The sequence below is a fragment of the Myxocyprinus asiaticus genome, chromosome 6 (genome assembly GCF_019703515.2).
Source record: "Myxocyprinus asiaticus isolate MX2 ecotype Aquarium Trade chromosome 6, UBuf_Myxa_2, whole genome shotgun sequence".
In the NCBI taxonomy this organism is placed as follows: Eukaryota; Metazoa; Chordata; class Actinopteri; order Cypriniformes; family Catostomidae; genus Myxocyprinus; species Myxocyprinus asiaticus.
Genome location: NC_059349.1, coordinates 23398022 through 23408725, shown reverse-complemented (window position 1 = coordinate 23408725; position 10704 = coordinate 23398022). Strand labels below are relative to the sequence as shown.

The window sequence follows — 10704 nt, the reverse complement described above, 5'->3', positions numbered from 1 at the left end:
ATATATTCATTTTAATTTTAGTTTTAACATTGATGTTGCATACCCCTCAACAAATGTGTAGTCGATCCCCTTATGCCACAAATGCTGCTGATTGAGTTTAACTCGTATTGAACCCTGAATGTTCCTTTAATGAGTAAACCTGTAAAATGGGAAAAACGTTGTCAACAAAATGGGAATAATTAACATGTATTTAATATGTAATTAGTAATTAACCTTATTGTTAGAAATGGCAACTCTATTGATAGTTGTTAACAATGTTGTTTGAACAATATATGATGCAATCGATATAACCTAAATGTGAAAATAGTATAATAAACAACCATTTTACAACAAAATATTACGCAAGAATGGCGCGCGGGGACTTTGGGAACACTTTTGTAAGTGATGACACGGTTGTGAATCGTTTAAAAGCGGTTTTACGAAACGAAGCGTCCGAACGAAACGATTCACTGAACTGAATCAGACTTTCCAGCAAGTTTACCATCGCACAAATATTACGTAACGGCGGCTATATGCTAATGCTAAATGTTGCAGTGTGTCGGAGAGATGGCGGCACTCTTGCAGCAAGCACTGGAGAGAGCAGAGATAAACAAACTGCCCAAAGCCCTTCAGAACAAACTCGAGAAGGTTCTGTCAGACCAGCAGACAGAAATAGACTCACTAAAATCACACCATGAGAAACATAAAGCAGACTGCGGTAGGTAGCAGCAGACATGCGGCCAGATAGTCATTCAACAGCTGTGTGTCTCAAAACGTAGTGTACTGTCTGCCTAGACAGCACTTTTAGGCATCATTGGAGCGTTCATGTTGATGCCTAACTTTAATGAACAGAATGTCAGGGAATGAAAAAAATAAATAAATATATATATATATTTTTTTTGAAGATTTGTTTGCTCTGAGCAGCTACACAAGTGAGCTAGCAAACTGTGTCAAGAGGTTTACAGTAGACACAAGCTGTGGTTAACAAGTACATTCTTAGTTGACCATTAATTTATAAATGTTCACAGACAAAATAAAATGTTTGGATCATGTTCGTCTGTTTTGCTGTCTTTTCCACTTGAACCTTGTGTGTGCAGTTGGGAGATGTCTTGATATTTAGATAAGAGACTGGCTCTTGTTGACTTTTAAAGCACAATCGATTTACTTTTATTATGGTTGTGTCTCTCCAATAATGCAGTTAAAACCTTTTGATTAATTATTTTATTTATTAAACCCTTCATATTAATGAATGCATTCTTATGATCTGTCAAGAGAACTGCAGGTATGAATGGTCTCAGTAAATCATGTTATGTGTGTACCTACAGAGCAACAGTACTTCAATCTTGAGAAGAAACTTGCTGAGACTCAAGAGCAGTTCTTGTCCCAAAGTAAAGAGTATCACAGCATCAAGGAGGAGAATGGCCGTCTCTGTAAGTTCAGTGCTTTATTCTGTTCTGTTTTCAGTGCTGTGTTTATGAATTGTATTGGAGCGATAGTTCACCCAAAAATCATTTACTCAGCCTCATGCCATCCCAGATGTGTATTACTTTATTTCAAATGCTGAACACAAACAGAGATTTTTAGAAGAATATTTCAGCTCTGTAGGTCCATACAATGCAAGTGGATGGTGGCCAGAACTTTGAAGCACCAAAAAGCACATAAAGGCAACATAAAAGTAATCCTTCTGTGGTTTAATCCATGTCTTCAGAAGCAATATGATAGGTATGGTTGAGAAACAGATAAATATTTTAGTCCTTTTTTCTTTTTTACTTTAAATCTCCACTTTCACATTCTGAAAGTGAAAGCGGAGATTTATAGTTAGAAAGGAATTAAATATTGATCTGTTTCTCACCCAAAGCAATTGCATCACTTCTGCAGATATGGATTTTACCACTGGAGTCATATGGATCGCTTTTTGTTGCTTCAGATTTCTAGCCACCATTCACTTGCATTGTGAGGACAATCATCGTTTGTGTTCTGCAGATGAAAGAAAGTCATACACATCTGGGATGGCATGATTGAGGAAATGATGAGAGATTTTTAATTTTGTGGTGAACTATCCATTTTATGAAGAGCTGCTGGATGAGTGAGCTTGTGCTTTTTTTTTTTTTTTTTAAGCTGAGGAACTAAAGAAGTTAAAGGATATAGAGGAAGAGCAGGGGAAAACGCCAGAGGTAATTATTTTGATGTGTTTTTTATGATGATGATTCGTATGTACCTTCATGAGCAGTCAAAGGCATAGAAAATATGGGATGCTTTTCCATTTCAGAGTAAGCCGCCAAGAGCCAAATATGAAATTGAGGCAGAAAACAGAGAGCTTTCACGTATGCTTGAGAAGAGATCTCAAGAAGTGGAAAATCTCAGTGGTATGAATTAATTATGGGGTTGTTGTGTGCATCAGTGATCAAGGTTGTAATTTACATTGGAAGCATTCTTTTTGATACATAATTAAGCTAAAGTATTGAGAGCTTTATATTTATAGCTAACATGTTGTTTATGGTCATTACACAGAGGATCTCAAACGTCTCAATGACAAACTTGTGGAGACCAACACAATCAAGATGGAGCTCCAGCTTAAACTGGATGAACTCCAGTCATCTAAGGTTTCCATTGAGGTGAGCACTTTAAGTTTTAAAGAACTTAAAGGGATAGTTGACCCATAAATGAAATTCTCTCTTTATTTACTCACCCTCATGCCATCCCAGATGTGTATGACTTTTTATCTTCTACTGAACGCAAACAAAGATTTTTAGAAGAATATTTAAACTCTGTAGGTCCATACAATGCAAGTGAATGGATACCAAAATTGTGAAGCTTCAAAAAGGACATCAAGGCAGTCTAAAAGTAATCCATTTGACTCCAGTTGTTAAATCCATGTCTTCAGAAGTGATATGATAGGTGTGGGTGAGAAACAGATCAATATTTAAGTCCTTTTTTTACTACAAATTCTCCTCCCTTGCCAGTTGTTGGCAATGTGCACAAAGAATGCGAATCGGCAAAAACAGAATGTTGATGTGTTAGTTGATCTTTTTCTCACCCACACTTATCATGTCGCTTCAGAAGACATGGATTAAACCACTGTAGTCTGATGGATTACTTTTATGCTGACTTTATCTCCTTTTTGGAGCTTCAAAGGACTGATCACCATTCACTTGCATTTTATGGACCTACAGAGCTGAAACATTCTTATAAAAATCTTCCTTTGTGCTCTGCTAAAGAAAGAAAGTCATACACATCTGGGATGGCATGAGGGTGAGTAAATGATGTGAGCATTTTCATTTTTAGGTGAACTATTTCTTTAATAGTGTTGAGTTAAATCTGATCATTGAGTTCATGTGGTTTAATCTGTTTCTTAAATTATTAACTGATCGGTTCTTTCTCATTAGTATCGTGAGAAGAGGATGGAGCAGGAGAAGGAGCTCCTGCAGAACCAGAACACATGGCTGAATACAGAGCTGAAGAGCAAGACAGATGAGCTGTTCACACTGTCCAGGGAGAAGGGCAAAGAGATCCTAGAGCTCAGGTGCTCTTTAGAGAGCAAGAAGGAAGAGGTGTGAGGCCACTTACTTAATTTCTGAGACGTGTCTCTAAATTAGGCTGTATCTTTTTATATCGCTTATCTGCAGCAGTCATATGTATGTAATACTTATTAGGTGACCAGGCTTCAGGACCAAGTCAACACACTGAAGAAAAACAATGACAGTATGCAGAAGAGTACTGAGGATCTGATGAACAAACTAAAAGAGGTGCAGCATCACCAACATCATTATTTATTAATTTTTTTTTGGTTTACCAATTCACATTCTAGGGAAACAAAATGGAAAATGTTATGTTTCTGTTATAATTCCAGGCTAAAGACCAGCGGACTTCCATGGAGGAAAAGTATTGCAATGAGCTAAATGCCAACCTCAAGCTCTGTAACTTGTACAAAGTCAGTAAATGTTATATTTCTTGAGGAGGCTTCAGTGCCAGTGTTGGCTAAGATTAAGATCCAAAATCTTTTGGTGTCCACAGGGTGCAGCATCAGACGCTGAAGCCAAGAATGGTGAACTGAACAGAGCTGTAGAGGAACTCAACAAACTGTTGAAAGACGCAGTGGAAGGTGTGGGCAATTCCTTGTTATTTTGTCCCCATTTGAAAGAATGTTCTGAATAGAATAGTGGCATACTGCACAGTGTACCTGGTATACAGCATACTAGTATGGGAAAACAGGACGTTATTTAATGCTAAACACTTCAAACAGTAATATGTTACATTGTTGTAACATGACCTCAATACCCTGGTGTCTAGATATAATTTCAGACATAAAAACTCTCTTGGCAGGCAGATAAAAAAGTGAAGAAAAAGAAAAATCACATTTCTTAAAATGAATTTTCTTAAATTAAAATGCATATTGCACTGTAAAATTATAACCCTAGTGCAGTGTGCTCTTTTGTATATTGCACATTTTGTGAAATAATGAAGGTCTTCTGGGTATTTCATGCAATGGCATGAATATAGAGCATTTGCGTACATTGTACATGTTATAAACTGCAGAAATAGGAAGAGTAGTATTGTTGTATGCCACTCTGAACATATCAATTATCTTTTTTGGGTATACTTGCAACGTTTTCACCCATTGCCTCACTGTGAATGTTCTACCGAGTTTAGATGATACAGTATGTGGTGTTGAAAAGAAGCTCTGCCTCTTTCATCAACAGCCAACAAAGACACACAGAAGAAGCTCTCCGAGCTGGCGGGTATGAGGGAGAAAGCCGAGTCTGAGCTACATGAGAAGGTCAGGAATCTGGAGAAAGAGCTGGAGAACGCCGACACTCGACTTGCAGATTTTAAAAGGAGAGGTAAGCTGATGCACAAAACACCTATGTTTGGGTTGTAGGTAATAAGATGTAGCATGGTAAAAGTTTATGGGAAGCTATTAGTTCGGAATAAAACAATTAGGGGTAAAAATCGTGAATTAGTGCAAGTTTGGAATATATCAATTTAGGGTAAAAAATCATGAACTAGTGCAAGTTTGGAATATATCAGTTTAGGGTAAAAATTTCATCCTATATTTTATTTATATACTTCAAAAGGTGTTCCAGCTTTCACTGAAGAGGAACTGACAAGCATGTCCCCAACCGCCGCTGCAGTGGCCAAGATTGTAAAGCCTGGCATGAAGCTTATGGAAGTATGAAAGATGTTTATTATCACAAGCTAATGTATAAACATTAATTCACAAATTCACCGCTATATTCACCCCCACCCCCTACATGTATGTTGCATCAATGTGCTTGACTCTTCTGTATTATGTTCTTATGTTAGCTGTATAATGCCTTTGTGGAGGCGCAAGATCAGCTGCACCTAGAAAAGCTGGAGAACAAGCGTGTAAACAAGGTTCTGGATGAGATAGTACTGGAGGTGGAGACCAAGGCTCCCATCCTGAAACGCCAGAGAGAGGAGTATGAGAAAATGCAGAAGTCCATGAACAGCCTTTGTGCCAAACTGGAGCAGGCCATGAAGGTTTGCATGTTTATGAGAGACAGCAAATTAGAGATGGCATGATGTTGGATGAGGTAGACTTAAACCTGTTTATTTTCTGTTGGATATCAGGAGGTACATCGGCTGGAGAAGGAGAGAGAGGAAGCCAATAAGAGAGCTTTAGAACTAGAAAGAGATAAGCAGAGATCACAGAGGCAGCTAGCAGACATGTCTGAACAGGTAAGCTACAGTTTGTCTGCCTATTACTGGAAACATTGTGATGCAACACCTTAGACTATCCTGTTACCCAGTGTAGTTACAGTAGAATTCAATTTAAATGATTAGTTCACCCAAAAATGAAAACTCTCATCACTTACCCTCCTCCATGCCATCCAATATGTATATGACTTTCTTCTGCTGAACACAAACAAATATGTTTAGAAGAATATTTCAGCCCTGTTGGTCCAAATAATTCATTTGAATGGTGGCCAGAAATGTGAAGGTCCAAAAAGCACATTTGTGTTCAGCAGAAGAAAGAACGTCATACATATCTGGCATTAGGGTGAGTAAATGATGAGAGAATTGTACATTTTGGATGAACCATCTCTTTAAATAAAATTTTCTCTTATTTTTCTTCATCCTTTGAATGATTCAGGTTTGTGTGCTGTTGGTGGAGCTGGAGGAGGCTCGTGGTAATCAGGTGGTGCGTGAAGACGTGAGCTCGGTGGTCAGCAGCAGCTCTGAGGTGCAGGGATCACGGCAGGTGGCCTTCCGCACCATCCAAGAGCTCCAGCAGCAGAACCAGAATCTTCTAGCCCAGATCAGAGACCTGGAGGAGCAGACAGAGCGAGATCAGAATCAGGCCAAGACTTCCAGGTACTAAACAGTCAACCACCGTACTTTAAGCTGGGCTCTCACTACATGATTTTTGTCTGGGATTTGCTGTCGCAGACAGATTTCCGAGGTCTGCAACAAAAACGACAGATTGCCGCCAAATCAGTATTCTCTACGGTTGATGATGCTCGTTAAATATGAGCAGTTCATCGACATGATCTGAGCCAGTCTTAAGCAGTCACAGATCCTGGGATATTTTCACGTAATGCTTGAAATTATCTCCACATGATCTTGTAATGTGAGCGATGCAGGGACAAGTGCAAACTGCTCCAGCCAATCACATTTTATCATGCATCTTTATGTACAAGAATGGGAATCATAATTCTGTTTTATTGTAATAAACTAAAAAGTAAGAATTTTTAACAAATAAATATATGGTCTACATGCTCTATTTGACATTGTGCTGTTTTTTTTACATCCAATTCTTTCCCCAAAACAGACACAGACAGCTTGTCCATGTCTTTCCAAATGTCGTTGCTGCCATATTTTCTTTTTTTGTCTTTTCTTTTGTTTTTCTTACAACATAAGTGCACAGACAACTTTTGGACAGCAAGCTGATCGTGACGCTCCATTCCTGGATAAATCTCGTGATCACTAATTTCTTGCATGAATTTATGTGAGAAAACTATGTTTTGGTCTGGGTTACCTCTTGGTCAAAGATCTTGTAGTTTGTGCACCTCCTCTGTGTTCTGTTGTGTAGTATGTGCACTGATATGAAGACGACAGATAACAACAAACCTTGTGTAATTTGAGCAGTACTGCGATACAGGTAGTCTGACAGTCAGTAGTGAGAGCCCGGCTTTAGTGTCAGTGGCTATGGCATTTGGACCACAGCAAAAATGCATGTATCGCAACATAGAGTTATAAGGTTCTATCTGCCCCTAGACTTTTGACTTTGAAGCATATGAAGAACAGTAAATAATCAGTCTCTGCTCTTTCAGGCAAACTGAGCTGGAACAGAGTATAGAGAAGGTTCAAAAGGAGCTGGAGCAGTTTAAGGAACAGAGGAACCACCAGAAACAGCTTGCCGACTCGGCCATCCGCCAAAGAGACATGTACCGCATCCTGCTGCAGACAGCCGGAGTTGAGCTTCCTCCACAGGGTGAGAATTTTCTCTTTAGGCCAAACTATACCTCCTGTTTATTGGCTTCTCATCCAATTGTTATTTTAAGTGTAGCTCAATTATTTTCTGGTGTCTGTGCTCAGGTTCAGAGGGTGCTGGATCTCAGTCCTCCACTACCAGCAGGCCAGCACCCATGCCCACCAGATATCCACTGAGGGCTGCAGCCACAGAATCTGTCCAGGCTACACAGGCTAAAGCAGCACTTAAACAGGTTAAAAGCCTATATAAAAGCAGATAAAAAAATGTAAGCCTATAAAGGTTGTTAAATTACACTCTTAACCTTTAACTCATTTTTCATGTAGCTCAATGACACCTTTACAACATATAAAAAAGAGAAGGCAGAAAACGACAAGCTTCTGAACGAACAGATTGAGAGGCTTCGCAGTCAAGTGTCTCACCTGCTCTCACAAAAGGCCAAACTTTCCTCTCAGCTGGAATTTGCCTGCAAACGGTGATTGCAACTTACCTGTAATGCATGCAGTATCTTGGGTGAAACAGTTTTCTGCTATTTTTTCAATCTGAGAAATCCAGCCACAATACACTGGACATATTCAGTCTGTGTGTAGCTTTGATCTTCATTTTGCCTTGCAGTTACGAGATGCTTCAGGAGAATGTGAATGCCTACCGGCGAGAGATCGAAGCCCTGCGCGAGAGGAGTCAGAAGATGACTGCCACACATCAGAGACACGAGCAGATCATTCACACAATAACTCAAGACTTGAGGGAGGCCAATGAGAAACTAGCCATGGCTGAGGTAAAACAAAGCTGCATTAACTGTATCTACTGCTATGCACTATAGTGCTGTCAATTGATTCAAATATCCAATCCCGAGTTATCCAATCATTTTTTTTTGTAGTTTAAGCATTCTAATCTTTACAAAAAGGAATCTTGTAGTAAAGTATGTGCACTGCATGTTTTACCTGTGCCCAAAGACACTGGACAAGCGTAGATTTCTGAAACAGCACTCTTTACTCGTCTCACTTGCACAACAAAAAACACGTTCTATTTGTATATTGAACGATGACACATACTGGTGCGCTTGCAAAGGGTCTGGCTGTCCTGACTGGTCTTGAGTAATCACAGAACAAAATAAAGCAGTTATAATGTCAAATTGAATAAATGTGTTTTCAATAAATTGAAAAAACAGTGTATTCATTGAATTAATTGCATGCGTTAACTTGACAGCTCTAACTTGTTCTTCAAACTGATGTTCTGCAGATTTTTAAATATATATTTTTTTCTGGCAGATGCGCATTGAGAACATCCGTAAGGAACGAGACATTTTGAAGCAGGTGGAGAACAGATTGGCACAGGAGAAAGAGTCCATTCTGACAGAGCAGCGGGGGCAGAACCTCCTGCTCACCAACCTAAAATCCATTCAGGTGAATGTACAATGTGTAACTTGTGTACAATGCCAACCAGGGCACACTTTTTAAAGCACACTTCTCCATGGCCTTTTTAAAAAATAATTACCTTATGTCAAAGCTCACTATGGAGCGCTCTGAGACAGAGACCAAGCAGCGCTACAATAATCAGATCCAGCGGCTGGAGAAAGAGATCATCCAGTTAAAGAAGAAACTGGAACAGGAGGTGGAACAAAGACACACGATTGAGCGCAACCAAGACGTAAGCTGATGCAAACATATAAAATATTTGGTCACTGTTTATTCACCCTCACGTTGTTCCAAATCTGTATGCTGTTTTTCCCCCCCTGTGTAACACCATAAAGAATGTTTAGTCAATCTTCAGACAGATCTTTTCCATTTAATAGAGACCATATGCTGTTAAAAGGATAGTTCACCCAAAAATGAAAATTCTCTCATTATTTACATACCCTCATGCCATCCCAGACATTCTGTCTTCTGCTAAACACAATTTAAGATTTTTAGAAGAATATCTCAGCTCTGTAGGTCCATACAGTATAAGTGAAAAGGTATCAGAACTTTGAATCTCCAAAAGCACATAAATGGAGCATAAAAGTGATCCATAAGACTCCAGTGGTTAAATCCATATCTTCAGAAGCAATATGATATGTTTGGGTGAGAAACAGATCAATATTTAAGTCCTTTTTTTTTACTATTAATCTTCACTTTCACATTCTTTTGTTTTTGGCGATTAGCATTCTTTGTGCATATCGCCAACTACTGGGCAGGCAGGAGAAATTATAGTAAAAAAGGACTTAAATATTGATCTGTTTCTCATCCACACTAGAGCTGTACAATTAATCGAAATAAAATGGAAATTGTGATATGACCTCATGCGATTATTGAATCGCAAAGGGCTGCAATTTTATTAAATAAATATTCTGCTGGCTTCAAAGTTTATTTGTGCTGCTCTGTCCAGTCTATAAGTTAGAGCATTATTAGTGTTTTCAGAGCGGTTCTGTGCTCCACAACTCCATCTCATGCTTAGAGGAACAGAAGTGCTCAGAGTTCGGATTTTTATTATTATTGTCATCTGTGGAAGCAGCATCTCAGTCTCCGCAAGGCACAGGTATCATAATAATAACGCAGAACATAAGATGGGGTATAATTCAAACAATTGTATTAAATGATTGCTGAGCAAACAGCATTAACAGTAGCACCTGTAGAGTCCAGAAACTTGCGCTCTTCCTCCATTCCAGTCATTTGTTTACCTCACGAGAGAGTATGTCGCCCATTGGCAACAAGTGAAAGTGGAACTAATATTTCTAACATCCAACAAAATGAAAAGGAAGGAATGTATATATAATAAATCTATATAAAATGTTTACATACTATAATATAATGCATTGTTAAATGAAATATAATAAAACAATGAATAAAAATAATTAAATGAATTGGTGACAAACTAAAAAAACATTCACTTTAAGTTGAATTACACCAGTGGCCTTTTGGCAGTTGAACATGTGAAAAACATTTTAAAAAAAAATGTGTCTATCATAATCGCAGTTCAAATTGCAATCTTTCTAACATTTTTGGAGATTCAAAGTTCTGGCCACCATTCACTTGCATTGTGAGGACCTAAAGAGCTGAGATATTCTTCTTAAAATCATTTGTGTTTTGTAGAAGAAAGTCAGTCATACACATCTGGGATGGCATGAGGGTGAGTAAATGATGAGATAATTTTCATTTTTGTGTGAAAAATGGTAAGTAAATTGATCATTTAAACTTTTGGGTGAACTATCCCTTTAAGCACTAACAAAGCACCATAGAAGTAGTCCATTTCCCCTCCGCTTCAACTCGGCAGCAGCTTTTGAATAAAAAATG

The 10704-nt window shown here is 38.5% G+C and overlaps 1 protein-coding gene across 3 annotated transcripts in view; it reads left to right on the top strand.

Moving 5' to 3' along the window:
• The first annotated feature begins 510 nt into the window (after positions 1–510).
• LOC127442393 (nucleoprotein TPR-like) overlaps positions 511–10704 on the top strand; it is a 36113-nt gene continuing 25919 nt past the window's right edge. For all 3 annotated transcript variants that reach the window (XM_051700384.1, XM_051700383.1, XM_051700382.1), the window contains exons 1-20: positions 511–697; positions 1305–1409; positions 2098–2153; positions 2249–2345; positions 2491–2594; positions 3366–3530; positions 3633–3725; positions 3830–3910; positions 3994–4081; positions 4680–4820; positions 5055–5149; positions 5284–5481; positions 5572–5679; positions 6095–6315; positions 7275–7435; positions 7540–7667; positions 7759–7907; positions 8048–8210; positions 8704–8838; positions 8942–9082. In XM_051700384.1, the coding sequence (XP_051556344.1) occupies positions 526–697; positions 1305–1409; positions 2098–2153; positions 2249–2345; positions 2491–2594; positions 3366–3530; positions 3633–3725; positions 3830–3910; positions 3994–4081; positions 4680–4820; positions 5055–5149; positions 5284–5481; positions 5572–5679; positions 6095–6315; positions 7275–7435; positions 7540–7667; positions 7759–7907; positions 8048–8210; positions 8704–8838; positions 8942–9082 (2601 nt within the window). In that variant the 5' untranslated portion in view covers positions 511–525. The remainder of the gene's footprint in view (positions 698–1304; positions 1410–2097; positions 2154–2248; positions 2346–2490; positions 2595–3365; positions 3531–3632; positions 3726–3829; positions 3911–3993; positions 4082–4679; positions 4821–5054; positions 5150–5283; positions 5482–5571; positions 5680–6094; positions 6316–7274; positions 7436–7539; positions 7668–7758; positions 7908–8047; positions 8211–8703; positions 8839–8941; positions 9083–10704) is intronic.